The sequence below is a fragment of the Typha latifolia genome, chromosome 1 (genome assembly GCF_019914945.1).
Source record: "Typha latifolia isolate L0001 chromosome 1, TyphaL0001v2, whole genome shotgun sequence".
Taxonomy (NCBI): domain Eukaryota; kingdom Viridiplantae; phylum Streptophyta; class Magnoliopsida; order Poales; family Typhaceae; genus Typha; species Typha latifolia.
The window spans coordinates 15,951,255-15,978,389 of record NC_133086.1 but is presented as its reverse complement, the minus strand read 5'-3'; the positions used below and the strand labels follow the sequence as shown (position 1 = coordinate 15,978,389).

The following is a 27,135-nucleotide window of genomic DNA, read 5'->3' as shown; positions in this document are numbered from 1 at the left end:
TATCAACCCATAATATTTTCTGATTAGTGTAAGAAGACATACGAAATCTGGAATGGGAATGCTGAAATACAAATATCCAACAATCATGAGTAGCAGCAGCATGCCATTTTATAAAGAGTATTTCCCCAGTAGTTTAATTAGGCAACGAATAAAAACGAATGAGGAGTACATACAGTGACAGATGAGGAGTAAAAGAAGCAAAAATAAAAATAAAAATAAAAATAGGAATGGGGGGGAGAAACTAAGCGAAGTTAAAGTGAAGTGAAGTGAAGTGAAGTGAACAGTAGGAACACTGTAACACGGTTGAGTGCCAGAGCCGTTCAACAGCCCAGCCCCAGCCCCAGCCCCAGCCCCAGCCCCAGCACTTCGGACAGGACGTAACAGAGACTTCCCCCACCCCAAGGTCACTACGATGTGACGTACCACTGACTCCGTAGGGCCCCACAGACCTTATCTAACGTGGCATCCTGCGTCCATGCATGCGGGTGTAGTAGAGATATTTTTGCTTTTAAGTTAACGGTGTTTAAAGATGCAGGAATTTACCATTTAACATAACCAGTACTATATAACTAGATAAGTCATTACAGCAAAAGCTTAGGGTCATCTGGGTCATTGAAACAGGGGGGGGGGGGAACATCGAAGTGGCCACAACAACAATAATAATAATAATAATAGAGCTTGGCTACCTGCAGGTCCTGGAGTATTAGAAGGTCCAGAAGCAATCCAGCTCCGTGGGACCCACCACAGCCTGGGCCCTCCGATCGAGATCGGACGGCCAGGAAGCATCCCCTATTGAGGCCGCAGAAACGGCAGCTACCGGCGGCGCCGCCGCCAAGCCCGCGAGGAAGACCGGCAGCTGGAGGTTCTCCTGGAGCGTGCGGAGGCTGGGGAAAACCGTACCGCCGGGGGATGCGGTGGCCGAGCTCCGGCCGAAGAAGGGCGGCGCGGAGGGTAACGGGAGGTAGTGGCCGATGCCTCCGGCGACGGTATTGGTGGAGAAGCAGGTTACGTGCGGCGGCTCCCTCTCGTTGCAGCTCTCGTAGGAGCAGCTGTCCCCGGCGCCCGCGAAAGCAGACATGTCGGTGGCCGGCGGGAAGGAGGCGGAGTTCGGGGAGTTGATGACTGAGATGGAGGGGACGCCGGAGAGGCCGAGGCGGGTCTTCTTGCCGCCGCCAGTCTTCTGGAATACACGAGAGATCACCCACTCGTCCTAGGGGCGTACGATCATGGAGTTTGGAAGTGAGTTTAACACAATAAATATACCAAAATGACCCAAATAACCTCCTCTACGTCAATCACAAACAATAATTAATCAAAATACTATGCCCTCGTCGACGCAAAACAAGGCTAGTTGTTTGCTATGTTAGACATCGACGTCCAAAAAGACAACGAGAAGTTTGACAGTAACATGGGAGAGAGTTGACAAGAAGACTTATGACTAAGTAATAATCGTGTTCTTTTTCTAAGACCAATTTAAGTGCATTAGTTGTCTACTATAGCTTTGTTGTACCACAATGAGCTAGACATGAAAGGACATTTATGTGAGTTATATATCCTTTCATGGATGCTTGGCATGATTGGTTAGTGACGCAAACTAGTAAAAAAGAGTCTACAACTTAATCTAATCCTTCGTTGAAGAGAGATAGGAAGGAAGATCTCAACAGCTCCATAGATCAAAGGATCATTAATGATGCATTGATTAGACTAAATACACAAACTACTAAGATCTAACCCCCGGTGAAAGTAGAAGCTCAAAGCAGCTTAGTAGATTTAAATTTGAAATCTTCGCAGAGAATAACAATAGCGAACAATTCCCGAGAAAGAAAGAAAGAAATTATGAGGTTGTCAACAAACAGCAACTTTTTACAGTTTACATGTAAAAGGAAACCAGCACTCTGCATGCATACAGATTGTAGAACAACAGAGTGGAAAGCAAAAATCAATGACGACAAGAGAAAAAAAGAAGAGAACAAAAAAAACTTTTAACAGCGAAATAAGTAAGATATGCACATTACCTTGGAGGATCTAGAGATAAAATGATATGCAAACTTCCCCTCCAATCTATACTCATGCATCACCCAGTTGCTCTTCTCCCCTTTAGGAGCTCTCCCTCTGTAGAACACCAGTGTCTTCTTCATCCCAACAAGAGAGCCAGTCCTTGAACTATAGATCTCCCTATCCTTCCCAGTTGCCTTCCAGTACCCAGCATCCGTAGCTCGATTCGTCCTCAGCCCAGTTGGGTACTTCCTGTCTCGAAGGCTGAAGAAGTACCACTCCTTCTCCCCCATCTTAGCCTTCTCTACAATCCCAGAAAGAAGAAAACTATATTAAGTAGTTATAGTTGAGGAAGTAAAAGAAGAGAAAATTTGGCATCTTTTGTGGACCTGGAAGTTCCCATGGCTCGCATTTGTTGAGATCAATCTCCGCAATGGCTCGACCAGTGAAGTTGCTGTCGAGAACCTTCTTGAGGAGGTAGTAAGTGATGAGCTCCTCATCCGTGGGGTGGAACCGAAACCCAGGAGGAAGCTGCCCTTCGCTGCTCTCAAAGTGATGGGCATAGCTCTCCATCCTAAACGAGAAAAAAAGATCCAAACTTTAATGATGTTAGAGAAGATAACAAAGAGAGGGTAGCAGCTTCCCCTGTGTTAATTGCAGAGAGACCCAACAAGAAGAACAAAGAATAGAAGCATCAGGATGGGGGACCAATATGTCCAGTAGCAAACAAAAGGAAGACAGCTTACCCTGTTGCAGTGGTGTAGCAAGGAAGAAGAGGAGATGGGGGTCTCTTTTATATTGGTGGTCTTGTGGTAATTTAATTGGGATTCGACGAATCAAAGGTGTGTCAGTGCAAGGGAAAGGTAGTAGTAGTGTGGGCGGAAGGAGAGGAATAGAGTTATAGAGATGGATGATTAATTTCTTTCTTGGTAAAAAGGAAGGTCTTTGTCTCTCTCTCTCTCTCTCTCTCTCTCTCTCTCTCTCTCTCTCTCTCCTCTTCTTCTTCGTCTTCTTCTCTGCCTCTGGCCCTCTGTTATGGTCTGCTGTGGTGCAGGAAGACTTATGATATCCATGAGCTGGGATGGCAGAGAAGGGGAGAGAGGAATGCGTGCGTGCGTGAGAAATTGTGCAGGTATTTTCTCTGTCAGTGGAGAAGAACAGGGAGTAAGTATTAGAGAGAGAAGAGGAGAGATTTTTGAGGTGATCTGCCATCAGAGGGAAAGCTGCTTCATATCTCAATGTGTCAGGGGAGGGAAACAGTACAAGATTAAATAAATCATGAGACAGATTGCATCACATCAAACCTCTTTTTCTGGGGCCCCTCTGTTCTGCCCTTCTGCTTGTTTCTTTTCTTTTTGGGTTTGTTTTGCAAATAACTACTTGTATTTTACTCTTATTGTAAAGTTAAATTTACAAATCCACTCCTTTAAACTCGCAACTTTTGGCCTAATATGGTAGTTTGTTTATCGGTCTCACTGCTTTAAATGAGTTTAGATTTAATATAATTGCGTATGAGTCGTAAATGAATTGATGTGCTTAATTTAATTATTAAATATATTAATCTATTTAAACTATTCAATTTTAACACGTTTATAACTCATCAATATGTTTTTGATGGGATAATTTGATTATGATTTGAATAGTTTATTTAGAGTTTTTAAATACTTCTGTATTATTGATAATTCGTTTATTATTAAAAAAATAGAAATTTTGTTAGTTTTTTACACACAAAAAAGTCATCTTCCTTTCCTCCGCGAAATATCGATAGAAACCATTCGAAAGATGTCTTACTTTTTGTATCTCCTGTGTTGGCCTGGTTCTGGGAGAGTTTGACACAGTCTTCTTCTCCTCTCTTTTATAGGGTTTTTCATTATTGTCGTCAGCAATATTCTCTACTGCTCTCTCCTAACTCATGTATATATAGGAGGAGATAGTTTAAGTATCTAGGGGAGCGAAGAGACCTACCTCTCTATTTTCTTTTCTTCTCTTTCCCCTTTTTACCTCTTCCTTTTGCCATCAGCGAGATCCCACTCCCTCTCCCCTTGTTCTCCTAGTGCGAACCAGACAAGGTCAGATTACATCATGAGAACATTAGGCTCAATGAATCGAGTTTATTTATCTTTTAATTATTCATGCTTATGTAAGCCTTTAAAGCAAGTCTAGTTAACTCATGTAAGCCAGTAAAGTAAGTTCAATTGAGTTATATGAGCTAAAAAAGTAAATTTAATGAAGTCATATAAGCCACTAAGGTAAGTTCAATTAAGTTACGTAAGCCTCTAAGATAAATCCTAGTTCGAGCCATATAAACATTTAATATGATTCATTATACCCGACCTATATATATAGAGGAGCTATGATTTTTAGTTTATTAATCCAAATATCCAAGTATTAAGAATTAATTGAGTTTAGTTATTTCTTATTATCTTATTTAAAGTTTTTATCGTAGTCGTTCGATAGTTTTATCTTTTAGGAGTAGATTATAACTGTAAAATCCTTCCAGGCACATAAACCTTAGCCATTACCTTCCTCAAACAACCGCCCTAACTCTATTATACGACCGTCCATCACCGCTCTTGGCCGTTCGCCACCTTCCGACGACCGCTGCAATGTCGAATATTTACCATTCTAGCACGTTTTGATTTTACTCCACTGTTTTAATTATATCTTTTTATCCAAATATCCGACTGATGTGAAATTAGAGCTATTAGGATCCTAACTCGTGAAGCTACCGCTATATAAATTTTTATACTTTTCTTACGTTCGAGATCATTCCAGATCTGGTTCATAAAATTGGTATCAGAGCCGACGTTCCTCATAAGCATGGCACTATATTTAGTATATAAGAAAGAATCTGGTTAATTATTTATTGTTCAATAATACCTTGTGAAATTATGATTAGGATTTTTTTTTTCTTCAGAAAAAACTTTGAATTCGATTCCTTCTTGCAGCAATGGAGCAATCTATTCAAGTATTGTGCATGGTACAAATAATGAAGCTAATTTGAGTCTTATATTCGAAAAATGTTAATTTTATATATTCTGACTCACTTAGTTTATGAGTTTGAATCAAAGAAAAAGGAAAAGAAATTATCAGTGAGTAGCTGTGGGAGTACACCAATGTCCACCAATCTATTGGTATCTAGTTTGACATTATAAAAAGCCTAGGAGTCTATATTTGATTCTTTTAAACTTATAAAATCTACAACATATTTTTGTATTTATTATTATTCACAGTCTATCGTATATATATTTATCATCTGCTCTTAGTAGTTTATTTTTAATACCTCAAATTAAAATACCTTGTAGTTAGTTTTTCCAATGATCAGTTACCGTATAAATAATTTAAGTTAATTATAATGTAAAATGCTCATTGTACTTTGAGTAAGTTTTTTTAAAAAATAAGATCAAAATTAAAAGAGGAACCAAATTTTGTAAGTAAAGTGAGAAGTATTTTAGATATTTAAATAATTTTGTTTTAAAAGTAATAAAATATTCTCTATTTTGACGGCTGGTATTACGTTAAAACTAAATCAAGATATATTTTAGGCATTAAAAATAAAAATATAATAGTTGAATAATAAATATTTATACATAAGAGGGTGCCAATGATAATATAACTACAATTTGGTTATTTTCGGTGCATAAAAAAAAACTTATTTATAAATTATAATTTTATTAAATATATTTTATAACTACATACTCATTTACGTATATTTTGATAAAATCTTATCGTAGATAGAATGTGTGATAAAATTATACACGTTTTTTAAGCAAAATTTTTAGTATAATTAACATACTTATTTATAATTAATAACAAAACTTAAATTATTACATAAACTTATTTAAGTTAATTATTAAGTTTTACAGCTAAATAATTAAATATAAGTAAAGTTTTAAATATACCTAATTTATATTTAAAAGGTGTGCATAAAATTATGCTTAAAATTTTTCTTTTTTCTCTTAAATGTGGGTCTAACAAAGCTGTTTTTTTATTCCTGATACTCAACTATTCATGCACTCATATATTTATAAACTCTCCCACTCAAACGGTAGAGTATTATCTCTTCCACGCCTTCATCTCTTTTCACTAGTTACTGTGAAATTAACCATTTATTCCGAGTTCATGCGCTAATCTAAGAAAAAATATATATGAAAACAAAAGGAGAGAAGAAAAAGAAGCAAAGCTGGAGCAAAACAAATATAGAATCTCAGAATCCTTTTGATGGGAGATTAAAAGAAAAGAAGAATCCAAACAGAGAAAGCCAATGAAGGATCGCCGCTTCCATCAGTTATCTCGTTAAGTACAAGAAAAGATCGACAGCCGATGGAGGAGTTCATTTCATCTCACGAACTATAAATAGTTAAGCCCAGCCTCCTCTTTCGCTGCCATGCATGCCCTCACGACCCATTGGCATATTTGCCATGAATTCCTCCTTGCATGCATGCTGCTGTCTATCCACCCATCCAGCCAATCTCCATTATGGCATTGATGGTGATGAGATCTTGACATCTCCTGCTCGGATTTTGAGATGGATGGCTGATGGGAGAGGATAGTTTTAAAATCACATCCCATCCATCAAATCAAAATCCTCCTCTCTTGTCTTTTTCTAATCCTTTTCTTTCTCCTCTCTACGTATGACATGATATGATATGATATCTCGGATGAGTCAGTCAACTATATATGTTTAACAGTCAACTGCGGTTTCATATTTGAAGGCTAGTTGACGAGATGTAATAATACAATAACGTTAGAGAAACTTTGCAGCAGTTTACTCTTACCATTCCCTTACTTTGATGATCTTATAGGAGCTCTTCGTAAGGAGTTTGCAGTGAAGGATTTTGATACAATTCGTCATTTTCTTGGTGCTAATTGAAGTTATCAAAACAAAACATTGGTTTGCATCTTTCACGAACTCACTATGCTCATCCTGGAAAAAAGGCTCAAATGGTTGATTGCATACACCCATGGAGTCCAAAACAAAAGACCTTACACTCATAAGGCTTCATATTTCTTTTAATCTAAACTATGTGTCAAACCAATTTATGCAATCAACACCCACTGCGAATCTCAAAATAGTTCAAAGAATTTTAAGGTATATCAATGGTACAATAACCTAGGGCATGCATACACTACACTAGATCTTTGTGCCTCTTCCCATGTTCTCTCTACTGCAATAACCTTTCTAAGGCACAATCTCATCCCATGCACGCAAGTAGAATATCCTGCGATGGCTCACAAGATGCTTCTAATTTTAGGTACAACCATATAGAGCTAATTTGTAATTTACTCTTAATTGTATTATATAATAATATGATTTTATACATAAAACATAGGGCTGAAATTTTTATAGCCAAAAGATTTGTGTGTAGAATAAAGATAACTAATAGTTATGCCAAATAGAACATTGATATTTATGTAGAGGAGTACAACCTAGCTTGTATAAAATATAAACTAGTTGTTTGCATTCCAAATAATGGAATTAGCTATGTCATTTATTAGAGAAATACTTGAATGTGCTCTAGTACTGTGTTGCCCTTGATGTACTTTGGAATAGCCAAAAGATTGTCATGGAAAGTTAGAAAATACATTGTGAAAAGAAAAAAAAAATGTAGCAGCAATAAAAGATGCATATGTTAAAAATTATGTTTTAATTACACTCAAACTTTCTAAATTATTGCATATTTTTAGATAGACTCTCATTTATTTTTCAGATATCTCCTATCCTTTAATGGTGTAGACAAAAGAAATATATTAGATGATCATTTTTCTCACAAACTTCTTTTTCTTTTTGTAGGATAAGAGTAAAATTGTCCTAAGGAACACTGAAATTTGATCACATAATATTTTTTTTTCATAAAGAATATCAAATGAACAACTAATAAAAGAGACAATATGCTACAATAAATAAATAAGGTAAATAATGTAAGATGTTTAAATATAATATTTCCTAATTACGTGAGTCACATTGTATAATTTATAGGCTAGCTAGACAAACAGACTAACTTTATATGATATATTAGTTTAGACATCTAAACTAACCCTCTCAATATACAAGTCACATCAAACCAAGTCAAATGCATATAACATAATTCAAAATTTATTTATAGGTTTCACAATACCTCATAATACGACAATGTAGTGTTTGATCGCCAAACACTTAAATTCTAAATTTTAGATTATAAATGCACGCAAACAAGCCATAAAAAATTTGGTAGTCATTTTTAGTTGATAGGTTATTTAAGAAAGAAAAAGGAATAGATAAAATAAACACATAAACACATATCGGGAGGTGTGTCTTCCAAATTCCATTAAAAAAAATAAAAGAGATGTTTCCCTTTTAAATTTTTAATTATTTTTTATTATCTTTTTGAGAGCAAGTAATAAATGGACGCGTCTCCCGCTAAATATTCTTTTTTTGATAGCCCGAAGGCTAGATATGGGCTGAATAAAAGACCAATCCTCTCTATATACAGAGATATTTTTAGGTCTCACCGAGATTTTAGCTGTCTAGTCTAGGCTTCAAACCATATGCATCGCCAAACAATTGTTTCGAACCAAACGCCGTTGAGACCTGCTCCAAGCCGTTGCGTTGTCAAACTATTTTTTCAAGCTAATCGTACTGTCGAGCCATCAACCGAATTGAGTCAAGCCATCAAACCACCAACTACCAATCACCAAATAATTTTTCGACAATATTATTTAGGGTTAGAGCTGAACTTATGGCCACATTGGTCATGAGCAAAGTATAGAGTTGGGTGTTCGTCTCCGGCTAAATTTTTTTTTTTGAAAAGCTGGCTATATTAGACTGACCTATCCGCTGCGCGGGGATCATGGCCTCCTCCAAAACGAGGTTACATAATTCCACGGGGATAGAGTCCGTCGGCCCCAGCCGAGCGGCCCCCAGACCCCGCTTACCACATTTGGCCGCCCAGTCGGCCACTTTATTCCCTTCTCGCCTTACATGTCTCAGGCGACAACTTACAAAAGAGCTGAGTAATGCACTGCACTCAGCAACTAAACCCCTGATTTCCCAAGGGCAGCTGACTCGATTCTGCATGATCCTAACTAACTCCAATGAGTCGGATTCAACTTCCACCTTGGTGTGGCCTGCCGCAAGTCGCAGTCCCAACCGAAGGGCGTGTCCCTCGGTTCGTAGCGGCGACTCACCCATAGATGGTTCCCATGCTGCTGCGACCAGGGTACCATCTGCAACCCTTATTACCGCTCCCGCCCATCCGAGACGATCCTTCCCGGAGAACGCACCATCCACATTGACCTTGATCCACCCTTCCGCTGGGTGTGTCCACCTTGCCTCCTGCAGCCTCACAAGAGTGGACCTTGACCGCCCTTCCTTTGCATAGTCCTTAGCAAGTTGGACAGCTCTCCGGACTAGCATGTCAATGTGCATCTCGGCGCCGCCAAAAACCCTAGCATTTCGCAGCTTCCACAGCAACCACAACGTGGACGCTATTTTTGCCTTGCATTCCTTGTTTTCCTTCAGATCAGCGGACCATGACTTGGTGATCCAGTCTGATGTCAGTGTGGATGGCCACTCGTCACCCCATCCTTGGCTTGTTGCCAGCGTTCGCCAGATTTCTTTCGCAACCCTGCACGTGAAGAACAAGTGTACAATGGTTTCTCGATGTATCCCGCACATGGCGCAGTTCTCGTCCGGTCCGACGCGCATCGCGTAGAGGCGCTCCCACGTTGGCAGCCTTCCCCATAGCAGCTTCCAAGCAAACAGACGCACCCTCGGGGCCACCCGCGGGCGCCAAAGTTCAGTCCGTCCCTCCCAGCTGTCATGTCCCCTCGGATTGATGAAGGCGTAGATGGATTTGGCCTTGGGTTCTCCAGCTCGCTCCGCCACCCAGATCCACTTATCCGGTCCGATCTCCTCCGTAAGCTCCGTGGTGCCAATCTGGAAAGCCAGGTCTACTCTGGCTGCCCCAACCATTCGGTCCACCTGTCCCCTAGCCTCAGCGATGAGATCGCTGACGAGCAGTTCTTCGTTCATCAACCTCGGGTGCATTTGCCGTGGCTGTCGGTTCCACGATACCGATGATAACCAAGGTTCAGTAGCCGCCTTGGTTGTTCTTCCGTTGCCTATCAGCTTGCGACATCCGCCTCGAATCATTACCGCCGTGTTAACCTTCCGTTGCCAACCATTCGGTCCACCTGTCCCCTAGCCTCAGCGATGAGATCGCTGACGAGCAGTTCTTCGTTCATCAACCTCGGGTGCATTTGCCATGGCTGTCGGTTCCACGATACCGATGATAACCAAGGTTCAGTAGCCGCCTTGGTTGTTCTTCCGTTGCCTATCAGCTTGCGACATCCGCCTCGAATCATTACCGCCGTGTTAACCAAAGCCCGCCACACCCATGAAGCCCTAGCTGGAACACTAGGGCTCCAGGGGTTAAGTTCACCGTACTTCGCTCTCAGTAGCTTCACCCACGGGCTTTCCTGCCGGTTCAAGACTTTGAATACTAGTTTCCCGAGGAGTGCCGCCTTCGCCTCCTTCAACTTTCTTATCGCCAAGCCCCCTTCGGCCTTCGAGCTCATCACCGTGTTCCAGTTCTGGAGGTGGAGCCCCCGTCCTGCCCCGCTCTCCCATAGGAATGACCGGGCTTTCTTCTCTATCGCCTGTAGGATAGTATCTGGCAGCCACATGCATCCCAACCAGTACGTCGGGATAGCCATGATTTTTTTTTTTTTGATCATTCATGAGCCCGAAGGCTAGATATGGGCTGGACAAAGGGCCAACCCTCCATAGATACATAAACACTTTATGCCCCACCGAGCTTTTAGCTGTTTAGTCTAGGCTTCAAGCCATATGCGTCGCCGAACAATTGCTTCGAATCAAATGCCGCTGAGACCTGCTCCAAACCGTTGCGTTGCCAAGCTGTTCTTTCAAGCTAACCACACTGCCGAGCCATCGAATCGAGCCAAGTCACCAACTACCAACCACCAAACAATTTCTCCACAATATTATTTGGGGTTGGAGTTGAACTCATGACCTCCTTGGTCATGAATACCTACCAACTCTACTAGAGTTGGTTGGTGGGATAGCCACGATTAACTCCAACGGTCGAACTTCCTCCTCTCCGAGAAACCACTGCAAACTATGCAACACCAACGTCTTTCAAAGCATGGCGACAAACAAGATTCAGCCAGTTGTGGCTTGCCACGTAATTAGTTGGATAATATTCCTACATCTGCCCCCCCCCCCAAGGCGACCTCAAATCCCTTTTTCAAAAACCAGCGGAATTTAGAGCTTCTCTTCACTCTTCTCCCTCTCTCTCTCTGTATCGCTTCCTCTTGCGGCGGCCCCCCAACAAAAGAAACCCTAAATCCTAGGAATTCGAGATCAAAAGAAGAGCTCGGGCTCCAAGCCATAGGTCTTAGGTCCCATGGAGGACGACGTCGCAGTCGGAGAGTGGAACTTTGCGCCCCCGCCCAATAGTGCTCTACTGAACGCCTCCTCGCTCTCCGTTCGCGGCGTCCTGGGTAAGATCATGGCCAACGTAAACGAAGACGGAGGGGATCTGAGGCCTCGAATTCCGCTCGGACACGGCGACCCTTCGGTCTTCCCGTGCTTCCGGACCACGCCGGATGCGGTGGACGCCGTCGTCGCTGCTCTTAAATCCTCTCAGTACAACTGCTACCCCCCCTGCGTGGGCCTTGCCCCTGCAAGAAGGTGAGGTCTTCAAAGTTGCTACCTTTTGTCTAATTAGAGTAATTTACGTTTAGGAGGGTACTAATTTCTTTGAGTTGAACTTTTTGATCCCAAATTTCGCTTAATTATGTCTTCTTTTCTCTAGTCCTGATGGTTAAAGATCTATTTCATATGTAAAAAAATGTTTGGTTTGCACTAAGGAAAAGGTTAGAACTTGTTCATTTTCTAACAATCGGTTGTTTTTACTCTTCTGTGGTTAATAAGTTTATCATTTTACAATCATCATGTAATAATTAATCATTGGATTTCAGGGCTATTGCCGAATACTTATCCTGTAGTCTTCCGTATAAGCTATCTCCTGATGATGTTTACCTCACAAATGGCTGTGCTCAAGCAATAGAAATCATAATCTCTGTAGTATCTCGACCCGGTGCCAATATTTTGCTCCCTAGACCAGGTTATCTATTTTATGAAGCACGGGCTTCTGTTAATGGGTTAGAAGCTCGATATTTTGACTTACTTCCAGAAAATGGTTGGGAAGTTGACCTTAGTGGTGTAGAAGAACTTGCTGATGAGAACACTATCGCCATGGTCATTGTCAATCCTGGAAATCCCTGTGGTAATGTTTTTTCCTATGATCATTTGGCTAAGGCAAGTATTTGTCTCATATAGTCTAATATTAGTAGACGTACAAGTATTTCATTTTTCTTATTATATAAGCCTGAATCCCATTTTTCAGGTTGCCGATACCGCAAAGAAGCTTGGGATATTGGTCATTTCTGACGAAGTATATGGTCATCTGACTTTTGGGTCTCGTAGTTTTGTGCCAATGGGTGTTTTTGGCCAAACTGTTCCGGTCCTTACACTAGGGTCGATATCAAAAAGATGGGTAGTACCTGGCTGGAGACTTGGCTGGATTGTGACAAATGACCCTACTGGCATATTAAAACAAACCAAGGTTCATTATATTCTCCTTTTCTGGTTCCATATGATAATTGGTGGACTGGTAGGGACAAAGATGACATCTTTAGAGAAGCAAGGTTCTTAAAAAATGACAGTTTGGTGAATGAAAACAAACCAAAGTTCCTACAAATTGTATGGTTTGCATTACTTTAAAATTAAGATCTTTAAAAAAAATATATATATAAGCATTGAGTATCTAAGATTCACCAGGACCAAAGATAAGTATGTTAAAACTGAGCTTAATATAGCCCAAGTGATAGAGTTGGTTCAGAAGAGTTCTATTTAGGAAATAAATGCTTTGGAGAGGAATACTGTCTTTGATTTTAAAGTTGAAAGATATACCACACCAAACTAGTTTTAGCTCCTTTAGCTTTTGAGAACTATGTAAGGAAACATTACAATCCCCAACTCGATAAAGTTTCAGAGAATACTAAGAGAAAGTTTATTTGCTGTTGTTTCAATAGGAGTCTAGGAAAGGAAGCATGATGAAACTCGGATATGGAATTGGATCAGATCCAATATTATCCTCCCATTTTACCCCTAGTTACTCATCTAGTTTTCTTCAACTATATCCGCATCTACTGATTTATCCAGACACGGATAGAAATTGGGATAGGAAGATGGATTGGCAAATCTAAGTTTATATCCGATCAAACTCGGATATGGAACCAGATCAAATTGAATATTAGCCACCCATCCCTAAATACTTATCATTTGTTTTTATTCAATTATCCAGCATTTAGTGTGTTACTTTTTTCTTCTTATCGGCATATATCCATAGTATGTGTTCAATTTTTATTCAAGATATTGCAAGAAAGTTATGCTTATTTTCGTACTCGTACTTGGATTCCGTGAGCTTCAGATTTCTCCTTTCTTTCACTAATTACCTATTGATTTGTCTTTCTTTATATTTCAATCTTATTTGGGTGAATTTGGAATGATTTTTTATGCAGAAGCTGTGTTTTGTGGACTCTGTATATTAAGCATATCTTATTAAGTTTTTCATTGTCAGGATTATATTCCATATGTGTTTATTCTTGTGCCCTTTTTGTAGGTAGTGGAGTGCCTTAAGAATTACCTTGATATCTCGTCAGATCCTACAACATTTATGCAGGTTAGAACCTGAATCTTTTCTTATTTTAAAGATGTTCTCTTAGTAGTTTATCCTGCATTCCATGTCTGGTAAAAATTTGCAGTGAGTATGGGATAGGAAGAATCAGATATAATTTATGTATATACACATTGTTGAAGGTGTTACATTATCTATAATCAGATATAATTTCCACATCACAAATGGCTGCTCTACATGATTCTTGCCTAAAAACCTCAACAAGTCTATGTCTATGTCTGCCTTCCTGAATACATTCTTTGTTCCTGAGGAAAAGTTTTCATCCCAATCTCTTTTAATTGTTTTGCCTCAGAATGAATAATCTGTTCTACCTTCTTAAATTACAGGCTTAACAAAAGGTTTAGCTGATAGAAAAATGATAAACTATGTTTTTTGTACTCTATTTACTTCTTGCCACATGCGAGCTAAAGACACCAAAAATGTGCAGCACTTTTTTGAATTGAATGAATTTGAGGTTTCAAAATTAATGTAACATAGGATTGGCATCGGTGGTGTGATTTGTACCCGAACTGTTTCATACCATGCTAAAAACAGATTTCTCCGAGAGCTTCATCAAATTAAAAGTACTGATTCATATCTTCTATGTTCTAATGTCAATTAACTGAAAAATTATTTATAGGGAAATTGACCCTGCATTTTGTTTTTATTATTATTTATACCCTACCTTATAGATATTTATCAAGATTTCAAAGCTCGATATTGGGATCAGCCCAAGAGCTTCATCAATTAAAAGCACTGATTCATATCTTCTATGTTCTAATGTCAATTTACTGAAAAAAAAAAAATTTATAGGGAAATTGGCCTTGTATTTTGCTTTTATTACTGCCCTACTTTATAGGTATTTATTAAAGTTCCAAAAATCGGTATTGGGATTGGCCGTTTGAAAAAATAATATTTCTATATATTTTATTTTTTTCTCCATTTTCTCCCTCTCCCTTCACTCCCCTCTCTCTCTGCTCTTCCCTCTCCCTCTTATTGCTGCATCCCTCTCTCTCTCTCTTCCTCCCCCCTTCTTGCAATAAGAAGAGAGAAAAAAGAAAAACTTAAAAAAAATTTACCCAAGGTCATTGGAGGTCGAGGCCGTTTTGGATCTTGGTTGGAGAACAACATCGGAGGTTGAGGTCAACCGTGGTGGATTCGTGGAAGAGGTGAGAAAGAAGAGAAAATAGAGAGTGAGAAAGAAAAATAAGAGAGAAAGGGCTAGGAGAATGGAGGGACCCGGGTCAGACTCAACTCAAATTTGACTCTCGTAGCTAGTTTCGGGTTGGGATTGATCGATTTGAACCCGCAACGACTTGGGTACCAGTCGATACCTCAGCCGAAACCAGCCAACGAGGATCGGGATCGGCTGAGACTCGAATCCATGGTATCTATCATTTGACCCCCTACATTTTAGGTTTAAATATTGAAAACGCCTCAGCATTACTTTTTTAACTAAAGATAATCATATACATTAGTAAACTTAACTTTAGTATAAATGACCAAAGTGCCCTTGCTAACAAGTCCAAAAAAAGAAAAGATATAGGATACAACTCTTGGTGTTTTTGATGAGGGGTAATTTAGATATTTAAATTTTTAATTTTAAAAATAACAGAATATTTTTCATTCCATCAGGTTAATTTAACTCAGGATGCTTTTGAGGATTAAACCCATAATACCGGGGTTGAATGATAAATATCGATAAGGTAGGGTGTAAATGATAATAAAAGCAAGGGTTAATTACATTTTACATCCTGTACTTATGTCTAAAATTATTTTACCTCTTTGTATTTAAAAAATTTCAAACTATTCGCTGTATTTACGATTAAAATGAGACTATTAGTTTTTTCATTCAAATTAACGGAGCGGGCTGAATTCTCTCCATTTTTATTTTTTATGGACAAAAATGCCCTTCTTCTCTTATATAAGTATTTCTTTTTCTTTAAATAATACCCACATATTTTCTTCTCTTATTTTCTAGATTGTGCTAACCATACAGTAAGTTTATTTAAACCTATTTTTTTATGAATTTTAATAATTATATCACATCTAAGAATAAGATAAATATGGGGTTAAAAAAATTATATAAAGAACTCATCTATTTTGTTTAATAAACACGACGGGGGTATTTTGGTCATTTAGGCGTGTTTCATTTACTTTGACAAAAAAATAACGGTTTTAGTTTAATTGTAAGTACAAGGACTAATTTTAGACTTTTTGAAGTACATAGGGGTAAAATGATTTTGGACATAACTACAAGGAGGTAAAAAACATTTAACTCTAAAAGCAAAATGTATGGCGTTTTCAATCAATTTCCCTTATTTACATTCTAGAAGTTCTGATGAAGCTCATTAAGTCTACTAGTTTTTTTCGTTGTATTCTAGCCAATCTTCTGACACCTATCTCAATATGATTTCTTTCAAAATATCTATTTCTGCAATCTAAGTATTGACAAAGTTCAAGGTCTTAATTTCAGTAAGGCATTGTCCTGTCAATGTTTCATCAGATCTACATTTTGCTAAAATTGTGGGAGTAAGCTGATTTCTGGTTAAGATTCATCATAAGTTGATTTTTGGTTAAGATTCATCATCTCTCTCTTTCCTAATTCTGTATCCAGATGCCATAGAACGATTTTAGCTCATTGATAGTATAGGATTTGTGCTACCTTTTACTTTTCCCGGAAGTACATTCCTCTTAATAGTTGAACTAGATACTGATAATTTCTTTTCATCTTGTAACTTAGATAGTATAGGATTTGTGCTTCCTTTTCCTTTTTTCCACAAGTATATTCCTCTTAATAGTTGAACTAGAAACAGATAATTTCTTTTCATCTTGGAACTTAATAATCCTTCCATATGATTTTTCTTCAAAAAGAACATCATATCTTTTGCAGGCACCAATTGGATGGTGTAATCGTTATATTTTTCTTTGTTACTTTATTTCATTTCTGTGTCATTTACTTTTCAGGGGGCGATACCAGAAATTATACATAACACAAAGGAAGATTTCTTCAACAAAACAATTGACATTCTAAGGCAAACAGCAGACATATGTTATGAGAAACTGAAGGAGATCGACTGCATCACTTGCCCAAGTAAACCCGAGGGCTCTATGTTTGTGATGGTAAGGAATATCACCCCCTGAAATATTTGCTAATTCGGTATATTTTGGTATATATTGCGTCACATCTGCTCAATATATTTGTCAATTCGGCTGATCGGAAGTGCAACATACTTGTTGCAGGTAAAATTAGATATCTCTCGTTTAAATGACATACATGATGACATGGACTTCTGTTGCAAGCTAGCAAAAGAGGAATTAGTAATAATTCTGCCAGGTAAGTACCTCTTAGTGGTACTAGTACAGCTTTTTTGTTGATGTTGAAGTATTACAAAATTAGTTAAACAGTGGTACCTGGTCTGTGTGGTAGTTATCAAAGCCGAAAAATCTTAAATTCCTCTATTCCTCTAATAATTGTATCTTCAAGGAAAATAATAAACTAGTCCTTTTGGTGTGCAACACTTCAGAATTACTTCCTCTGATCTTGTAGAGATCTGCATTTAGTTCTTCTGGATCAATTTTCTTCATTGGAATCCCTATGATTTGCTATGGTATGGATTAAGTCCTTGCAGTTTGCATGTTTTAAGAAATTAATCTGTATAGTAAATCATAAAACCAGAGAATGATCCTAAAATTTGCAATTCACAGGAATATAGATGTGATAAAAAGGAATCTTATGAAGTAATTACAGAACGTCCCAAAGTAAAGAATTAAAATGATACACATGGAGTAATATTAGAAAACTTGCAAAACTGAGGAGCTGATAAGGTATTTTCCCTTTATCTTCAACTGAAATTTCTACTATATTGCGCTGTTTGCAATGCTTTGACAACAAATAACGCTTGACAAAATCCTAACTTCACCCCTTAAAAAATTAAAAAAAGAAAGAAAGGTCACAGCATAAAAGATCTTCTGTTCTGCAGCACACAAAATCCTAACCTCTATAATCACACCATTGTTTCTGCAGGGTGTGCTGTCGGATTTAAGAACTGGCTTCGTATCACCTTTGCTGTTGGACCATCTTCTCTCGAAGATGGGCTAGAGAGGCTGAAATCTTTCTGCCTTAGACATGAGAAGCGTATCAAATGAAGGTTGCACTTATAAATTTCTGATAGTGTTCTGCCAAGCAACATGGTATCTCCATAAATTCCTCTCTGCTTCATAGTATTCACATATGAATGCTGTCTTCTAATGTAGCTTTCCACTTTGATTCCTACTTTCCTGGTATATTTAAAAGACGTAATATATCTTGGGAACTTCTAGTCTTCTTTAGTTACTGGTTTCTTTTAATTGAAGTTCCTGTATAAAATGTATGGACATAGCGAATCTGTCATCAATAAAATGGCTATTTCCTATTGAGTGCTTTCATAGCGTTACTAGGATGCCACCAAAATTATTCTTCTTATGCACCAAAAAGAAAAGATCATATATCGTTGTAATTTGTAAACATGTAAAGCTAAAGCTTGTTTTCTTTCTTTTCTTATTATTTATGTATTTAAGTTGGCTGATGGCTTTCCTGACAATTGAAAACTCTTATAGATTAGCCCAAGAATAACTGGGTTCACTTTTTTTTTCTTCTATGTAGCAATGTCTAACAAGATCCGAGTATCATGCTCATTCAGATGATGGCTATCACAAAGGAAGAGAAAATAGCAAGACAAGAATTTCAGGAACTAATGAGATTTTTAAGAAGAAAACTATAAATGTGGTGAGTTTGTCATTGCAGATGATTTAAAGGACAAGCTTATAATTCAAAGTAATCAACCGTTGATCCTTTGTCAGTAAGCAAATATTCCATAGGAGATACTTACAAAATTCTTCACCCAGGTTTCCATGTATGAATAGACACAGGACTAGTGCATCAAATACCTTTCTGATTAAGAAAGCCTGAGCATCACTGCATCACAGCATCTCACCTGATGGAACAATTTATATCCTCACCAATTTCCAGATTACAAGATCACCAGATATAAAACATGTTTTAAATGTTATTTCTCAGGGCTAAGAATTCCTTGAAATATTAAATCAATGAGAAGGATTAATTAGATAGATCATAAAATTGATTGCTAATGGTCCATTTTGGTGATAGTAGTCCATCATTACTTCTTTAATCTCCAAAAAGAGTGGAGAGAAGCAGGAGTTGCATGAAAGTTGCTCTGACAAAAAAGGGAATTAAGTGGCTACAAAAAAAAAAGGTTCCAATTTATTAGATATCATTTCACAGCATATTCTCTTGGTTATTTGTGTCTATGGTTTCAGCAATTTAAAGCTCTTAATAGTGTGTGCTTTATGATATTAACATGTTTTAATATTATAAGAAACCTCCTCCCATTCAAGTTTTGCTCTTGCCCCTGAAAAATCCTTCTATTTCTCTCTAGCCAGATCATCCAGATCACACTAGCCATCCAACTTCTCCATCAGCAATTACCAGCTTCTTCATACTTCCATTAAAAATCTCTGACACCTTTTGCCATCTTTATCTTGTCAAAGAACAGTGACATCCAATTATATATATATATATATATATATATATATATATATATATATATATATATATATATTTACAGCAAAATCACATCATAAGAACAATTAATTAACTGTTTCATCATTGATGTAGAAACACAGTTCTCCCCTCCAATCTAATGGTTAAGAATTTTATTGATTGGCCTCACTTTGACAGGAAGCTTAATCTTCCAGAGATTTTGTGATACCCTGGAAAGCTGCTCCTCATTATTAAGGAAACCATACAACTAATTTTATCTCTTCTCTTCCCTCATTTATCTGAATATTACTGCAATTAAGCATATTAATCAATTGCTGCTCCTCTGTGCCTATATTATTTCATGTTCCAATTATATATTGTGATACAGTTTAGGAAGTTGAGTAATATGCAAGCTTGATCCAAATTTTCAACTCAGTTTCCTCCAACATTTCCAATAATTTCATTTAACAAACATTGAACAGTGAATAATGGGGAATGGCTATATTTTTAGTCTTTGATGGGAGGAGTTGAAGAACATATACATGGGAGTTCATATAAAAGTTACCTCTCCATTAGATTTTCAAATATAAGTGGTTCTAAAAAGTTCTGAATCAAACCTACTGACCTAGCTTAACCTATTAATTGAAAAAAAAAAAAATACGAAAGAAAATTATGTATATATATATGTAAACGCAACATTGGTGGAAGGGAAAAACACTTTAGGCATGAAAATATTTCAGTATCCAGTTAATAAGACTTAAACCCTTGAATGTGTTTTTCCTCTCATGTTGTGCTGAAAATTTTCAGCCCAAAATTGCCTAGCCAAACTTACTCTAGAATAATTTGCACAAAAGATTCACTTCATTTTCAAATTTGTTACCTAAGGTCAAACAAATTTTATTTACAAATGTGGGCTCATACAATTTTCCTGATTGAAGTGCCCTTCCATCGCCCTTTGCTTTCTCCTCTTCCATTATGTTCCAAAGTCAATATATTTGAATATAACATAGTTATATGTATAATAAATAAGCTATCCATGTTAATTAAGTAGCTTCATATAACATGTGAAATAAATGGATTATGTTCGTATTTTCAAACTCAAATAGTTTATTAAACTAGTCGCATGCAAATTGGTGTGTTAAGGTTCATATTATGTAGTCTCAATTGCCACCCCTACATATAAGATTTCTCACTATGAAACTCCTCACATTTGAGATTTCCATTATATCACCCCAAGCTTTCGATCTCACACCATAAATATTTGCTAATAGGTTTGTGCTCAGATGGTTTTGAAAGAAAAAAAATAAATAAAAGGATTATATTTGCTAATTGGATCTTGCTCAGATGGTTAAAAGAGATTTATATTGTACATGTATTTTTGAGATTAAATTCCAACATCACTGATTTAACTGAGAACACTGTTGAAAAGGACTGTGCACACTTGAAAGAGTGTTTTCATGATAAGAAAAAATTACTTTGAAACTTGAGATGGTAAAAGACTTTATCATTGAAAGTGCAAAACCATTCCAACACATTAATTACAGTCGTCCCACTATGTAATTGATTGCAGAAATTATGACGCATAAAAGCACAAGGCCTTTGAGGATGATATAAATCCAAAATAACCTTGTGGAAAAAGTTAACGAGCCACAATTGATTGCAGATCATCAAATCAAATCTAAGTTCTTTTTACCAAAAGAATTTCAAGCTTTCTTATCCTTATCTCCCAACAGGAAAGAGCACTACCTACTTGTGTAATTCCAGAAAATATTAGCCCTTGAAACATAATGTAAGGCCATGCTCAATAAGCTCTAAAAACAGCATCATACTCGCGCAAAGGAAATTTGACTAAGAAACTAATCAAAATATTATTACATAATTATGTGAAATTATTCAAGTGTTGCACCACATAGATATCCAGGTAAGTACAATGACAGTGAATGGAATAAATTCTGTGATGCTTTCATCAGTTCAATTCGATGAAGAGAGCTTATAAGAGGAGCCCTTCTTGACTCAGAGAATAAAGAAAATACCACCAAAATTCTCCATACATCAACCCTTGAGGTCAGAATAAAACAGACAATAAAAGAAAGAAGGGAAAAACATCTAAGAATGCCTGGTTACTGTTACTTTGAAGAAAGAAGATTGCAAAACCTCATTGCATATCTCTTGATTTCCTTTTGTCACCCATTGAGCTATCAGTATCTCAAAAGTACAGGTAGTATTCTGAACGTCTTGACTTGGATAAACTGGATATGCATCATACATCATCATTTCCAGCTGTTTGAACCGAGGATATTAGTAACTCATTTTGATTTTTCAAATGAAATAACATGCATAGTACCCTACAGCTTAAATCATGCGATTCTATGAATCAACTCTTACCATATATTATTTACTTTTGCACCTTTTAAAGTAAATATGAGCTGATCATAAATGTGATTTTAACTACCAAAGGAACAGACACATTAATGCAAAGAAAGTATAGCTGACCAATATATGAACAATTTAAAAAAGCACAAGTCCTTTTTCAGAAGTAGCATAACTTGTCAACCATGGAATGCATCAATTCTACCACTGATCTAGAAATGAAACTTCATGACATGTTTCAGCCCAAAAATAGTAGTTAGATAGTACTAGAAGACTGACAATGCCTAAATGTCAATGTAGAAGTCAAACATGGGAAAGATGCACAGAATTCAGTTTAATGTAACTAGTTACAAATATCATGTAATAAGAAAAACATTGAGGCTAAAAGAGCAACTCGAGAATCACTCATGTAAATAAAATAAAAAATCACACTGTTACAGTAAGAGAAACAATAGAAGTAGAGAAATCCTTATTCTATGTGCATTTCCTTCACAGCATCACACCTTTAGTCTATACATGCATGACATCAAAAAGATTAATCAAAACAAATCCAAATTTCTCTAATAAACAAAGTAATTTACTTTGTAATTTTAAGAAAAAAATGTTGCTATACCCATATTGTTGGATCTTGGAAGTTGAAATGGCATGCAACAGGAAAAGATAGAAGAGATATATCTCCAACTTAGCAGTTGATTTAATTTTTAAGTTGCACTTCATGTTTGTTGCATACAATTTGATTCAAACATGTTTACTACAAATTTCCAGCATTTGGTAAAAAATAATGGTGATTATCTGCCATGAGAACCGTTTCAATTTTTCATGACAGTTAAACAGAAAGCATGGAGCCATGGACCAGTACCAGTCAGTGGCTTCACCATTGTTATCTCACTAGTCTATTAAAAACTTCAGTCAATTTGTTACTGGGGAGCTCATCTGAGTAAACATCGTAGAGAAGTTGGTAAAAGATTTTGCATATTCCACATAGATGCTGTCACACAGTTATTGTAGATAGCAGATCAGTACTAAGAGTTAGGACAATCCTTTTCCCCGGTAGATATGATAATCCAAACTCTTGTTAAACATAGATAATAAGTTTTAAAAATCCACAAAATCTAAGTACTATCAACAAGAATTAAAATATGAACAAACAACTAAATGTACGCCATATACATTAACTCTCTTCCTAAATTGAACTAGCACAGTCTCTCTACATGATGACACTCTAATCATAATGCCTAACAAGGCAGCGAAGCTCCTGCAAATACCTTCTGAAAATGAATTATCACATAATACCTTCTCAAACTTGATTGATAAGACTAGTGTATTTATGTGATAGGTAATGATCAGAAAATTCTGAGGTAATGGAGCTTGCAGCATTATAGCTAGTATTTGACAAAATATAACTATTACGATTTTCTGGCTCCCTTTTCCTGCTCAGAGCCTTGACTACTAGAAGTCCAAAGAGATCATGTTGCATTTGAGCAATGTAGACATGACTAAGATAACATGACACCAAGATGGAGAGTGACGAGTTAAGAAGAACAATATTTGCTTAACTGAATGTATTTATGCTCCCTTAAGAACTTCTTTCTGATATAACCAAAACCTAGTACTTCATAAAAAATGATGCGGCATAAAGACCAGTTGTTGCTGTGAAGCATAGAGGATCTAATGGAGCATGCCAAACTACTAAGAAGCAATTCTTTTTCTGCTTTTATAAAAAATTCATATATTCCAGTATATGGATGTTGGTGTTAGAAACAAATTCAGAACCTAGTGCTTCAAAGAATAGGGCATGCAATAAAGCCATAAAGACCAATTCTTACCGTTAAGCGTATTGATGAGGTATGACATATCCTAGGAGAAGCAATTGTTTTGCTGGCTTGCTGCTATTATAATTTTTTCTTTGTATTTTCGTGTTTGCGTAACATTTTCGTGCCGGCCAAGCACAGGGTGGCACATAAACTCTTGGGACTTACAAATTGGTCATTGCCAAGAAGTCAGATAAAAATAATAGAAGGCAGCATGCTGTAGTTCTTTGGTGCTCTTCTAGGATAGCTAGGCATTCACCATTCAAGTTTCACTGATTTAACATCCATATCCTCATTTCTCATAGATGATACGAGCAGCAAGAAGCAATGAAGAAGCAACAGATTTGGACAAACATATAATGTAGACGAATTGCTTCAAAATATACGACTCTTCCTATTATTGGATAGTATAATTCCTTTTTCATGAATTTAACTATATACTGTCAATATAACTAATTTACGAACCAATGGATATCGCTCACCTTATCCCTACCATTTGCATAGACCAATCAGTGGCTCCACTCCAACCGAAGAGACTCAAACCCAACATTCTAACTAAATGAAACAATCTTCTATCTACCACTTCAACTTTAAAAAGAAAAAGGAAAGGATTGGATTGGATCTTTAAAGTTCCCAATTAGTTGATAATCTATAAGAGAGCGCATTTGAGAAGAGATCCACCAAGTTGTACCTTCGGAGAGCGCAGCGTATCCCTGACGAGAGACCGCGAGCATCGAAGTCATCAGAGCGGCGGCGGTGGCGCTGTGCAGCGGCAGAAGCGACTCGACGGCGAAGCTCATCTCCACCGGAGACCTGACCTTCCAAGAAACGAATCTTAGAGAGACCCCCAATGACGTGAAGAGAGAGAGAGAGAGAGGGAGGGGAGACTAGGGTTTGGTGGTGTACCTGAGGAGCCGAGGAGGAGAAGATGGACGCAGCTTGGGGAGGCGTAGAGGTGTCCGGGCGGCGGCCGACCTCGGTGCCACGGCGGCGCTACGGATGAGGGGAGATGACCGGAGGATAGATCTGGCGGCGGTGGCCATGGTCGGCCCTGAGTTGGGCGTGTGGCGGTGGAGAGGTTTTTGCGGGGTTTTTTGTAATAAGTTTAGAAACCAAAACCAAACTCGTAGATCATTAGATAGACTCAGGATATTTTCAAACTTGTTACAGAGTTGTACTTCGGAGTTAGGAAAAAATATTTCCAAAGAGAAGCTAAAATCAAAGTTTTGTAAATAAATTTAGCCATCATAGATAATAGAGAGGTCGTTTCCATGAAGAATAATAAAAGGTTATGTCTAATTTTGTTATAATATTATTTTAATCCGTGTAAAACCCTGGTTTATTTATTTATTTTTTTTGCAAAATTAACCTTGAAGATAATTTTTTTTAATTAAAATTGTTATATATTTAACCTTTTTTTTTAATTTTTTAATGTAAAAATGAGAAAAGTATTTAGAGAAAAATTTGAGATGAGAAAAGTATCATGAAAATATTTAGAGAAAAAAAATTACTTTTCTATTAATTGATGTAAAATAAAAAAGAGTCTATTAGTTATTAGTTATTTTATATTAATATTAATATTTGTTATGTAGTAGTTGGATTTTTACAAGGGATTAAGTAACACAAACAAAAGTTTAAAAAATCACTTTAAGTTTGGCTTAACTATGAGATTATAAATTATATTTGTTCCTAGAAGTTAATAACTAAAATGCTATTCTTATTATATACTAATATTGTAATAATTAGACCATAATTACCTAATAATTGGATTGGTGCATAATTAATACATAAATAAACTGATCTAAAAATCAGCTGATTCATATGTGCATATGTGGTTAACTATCGTTCATTTGTTAGTATCCAAGGGGTTCTTTATGTTTGAATGAGATTTCCTACTAAAATCAATATGCATTATAATTCAGTATCATATTCAAAAGAGTTCTTTGTGTTGAGAAATAACAGAATTTTTTTTAAAGTGAAATGCGTTATATTTTTGTAGTATTATTAGGAGTAAATTTTGTGCTTCTTTATTCTTACGGTGATATGATATACTTTAAGGCCTTATTTGGTTGGTATATAAAGTTTTTTAAGTACAACTTTATACACATCTCTTAAATATAACTTAGGTATATCTATAACTTTACTTATATTTTATTGTTTGGTTGCAAAAATATTGATTAACTTGGATAAATTTATATAAAAATTTATGTTTGATTACTAACTATGAATAAGTATGTTAATTGCACTTAAATTCTTGCTTAAAAAATATGCATAACTTTATTACGCATTTTATCTCTAATAAGATTTTGTGGATAATTTGTCACATGACTTCCTTTGTATAATGTTTGACTAAAATATAAGTAAGTGAGCTTTAATTGTAAAACATATTTAAGAGAGTCTTAATTCATAAATAAATATTCTTTATGTACGAACCAAACGTCATCTAAATGTATAATTAATATAAGTTACCACTAACACTATAGTCTAGTGGTTGAGTTCTAGTGGTTGATATTTAATAGATCTTTTACTATAGCACTGTATACATAGGGTTTGATTGATTGTGATCAACTGTGTTTATCGTGCTATTTTTATCTCAACTTTTAGGTGTGATAAAAATAGTGAGATGCGATAAGATAATCAAGTGAGTTATCTTATTGAGAAATAGTCATTTTGTCGAGTTATTATTGTCGTTTGTTTTATTATATTTCTCATAAATTTTATTTATATATTATTTATGGTGATGTATTATATCATTTTCAAGATTAAGTTTATTTGAAACATTATAATACAATAATAATATATTTTATAATATTCACGTAGTAAAAATAGGTGGACATGAAATATCTATTGGATACTATTTGTGATGATATTTGTATCGTGTAAATTATAATGTCAGTCAAACTATATTTTAGACAAATTTTAAAAATAGTCACGAGTATTAAGTAAGATAATATAATAATTATAAAATTAAATTACAAATATATATTTATATTAACCAATGAAAGAGCAAGAAGATTGATGTGATCATTCTTATTGTTTTGTCACTGCTATTGTAACCTAACACTATTATTATTCTTTAGAAAATTTTATAAATCAAAATCTTATATTTATATACTTTGTAATTCACACTTCGTCTTTAAGATTTTTATAAATTCACCCCTTACTTTTTCCTTATAATTCTCATTTAATACACTTCGTTAATTTAAACGGTACTAACAAACAAATATTCCGTTATAATATATTAAATAATTTATAAATACCTAAACTACTCATGCCTTCTTCAAAGGAGGAGTAGAGAGGAGGAAAGATAGTAGTGTGATATTTTAGTAATTTGATCAATATCAATCAATCAAAATAACATCAGAGTGTTAAATTAGAATTATAGAGAAAAATAAGTGGTCGGCATATAAAATAGTTGGTGTGAATCATAAAATAGTTAAAATATAAGGTGTGATTTATAAAATACTATATTCTTTTATTTTTATTTAATATATTATTATACTTATTTATTTTTTCAAACCAAACATAAGAAAAAAAAAACAAATAGATAGCAGTATCCGGTGATAAATCTATGTTTTATCTCTATTTTTGTACGGACACTTGGTCTACCAAAAATAGTAATAAAATATAAAGTAGATGGCTTAAGAAAGAAGAATATTATAATACAGCCGCA

At 36.2% G+C, this 27,135-nt stretch overlaps 4 protein-coding genes across 5 annotated transcripts; 1 reads left to right on the top strand and 3 right to left on the bottom strand.

Moving 5' to 3' along the window:
- Positions 1-538: 538 nt before the first annotated feature.
- On the bottom strand, positions 539-3,237 carry LOC140780403 (protein CUP-SHAPED COTYLEDON 2-like). Its single transcript, XM_073125933.1, has 4 exons — positions 2,742-3,237; positions 2,385-2,569; positions 2,016-2,299; positions 539-1,210 (listed from the first exon to the last, which is right to left on the bottom strand). The coding sequence occupies exons 2-4, from the start codon at positions 2,566-2,568 to the stop codon at positions 704-706; spliced, it is 975 nt and encodes a 324-aa protein (XP_072982034.1). The 5' UTR covers position 2,569; positions 2,742-3,237; the 3' UTR covers positions 539-703.
- A 6,891-nt stretch (positions 3,238-10,128) lies between these two features.
- Positions 10,129-10,692, bottom strand: LOC140793027 (uncharacterized mitochondrial protein AtMg00310-like). Its single transcript, XM_073144390.1, has one exon. It carries the CDS (start codon positions 10,690-10,692, stop codon positions 10,129-10,131), a length of 564 nt encoding a protein of 187 aa, XP_073000491.1.
- Positions 10,693-11,253: 561 nt separating this feature from the next.
- LOC140780497 (nicotianamine aminotransferase 1-like) lies at positions 11,254-18,154 on the top strand. Of its 2 annotated transcripts, none has more exons than XM_073126100.1 (7): positions 11,254-11,689; positions 11,980-12,319; positions 12,408-12,626; positions 13,686-13,745; positions 16,707-16,862; positions 16,983-17,076; positions 17,767-18,154. In XM_073126100.1, the coding sequence occupies exons 1-7, from the start codon at positions 11,403-11,405 to the stop codon at positions 17,886-17,888; spliced, it is 1,278 nt and encodes a 425-aa protein (XP_072982201.1). In that variant the 5' UTR covers positions 11,254-11,402; the 3' UTR covers positions 17,889-18,154. The 2 variants fall into 2 exon arrangements, with proteins under 2 accessions (XP_072982201.1, XP_072982211.1); XM_073126110.1 differs by lacking the exon at positions 17,767-18,154 and adding an exon at positions 17,448-17,567.
- A 2,970-nt stretch (positions 18,155-21,124) lies between these two features.
- Positions 21,125-24,634, bottom strand: LOC140802707 (protein NUCLEAR FUSION DEFECTIVE 6, mitochondrial-like). Its single transcript, XM_073158261.1, has 3 exons — positions 24,369-24,634; positions 24,154-24,275; positions 21,125-21,561 (listed from the first exon to the last, which is right to left on the bottom strand). Exons 1-3 carry the CDS (start codon positions 24,503-24,505, stop codon positions 21,542-21,544), a joined length of 279 nt encoding a protein of 92 aa, XP_073014362.1. The 5' UTR covers positions 24,506-24,634; the 3' UTR covers positions 21,125-21,541.
- Between the last annotated feature and the right edge of the window lie 2,501 nt (positions 24,635-27,135).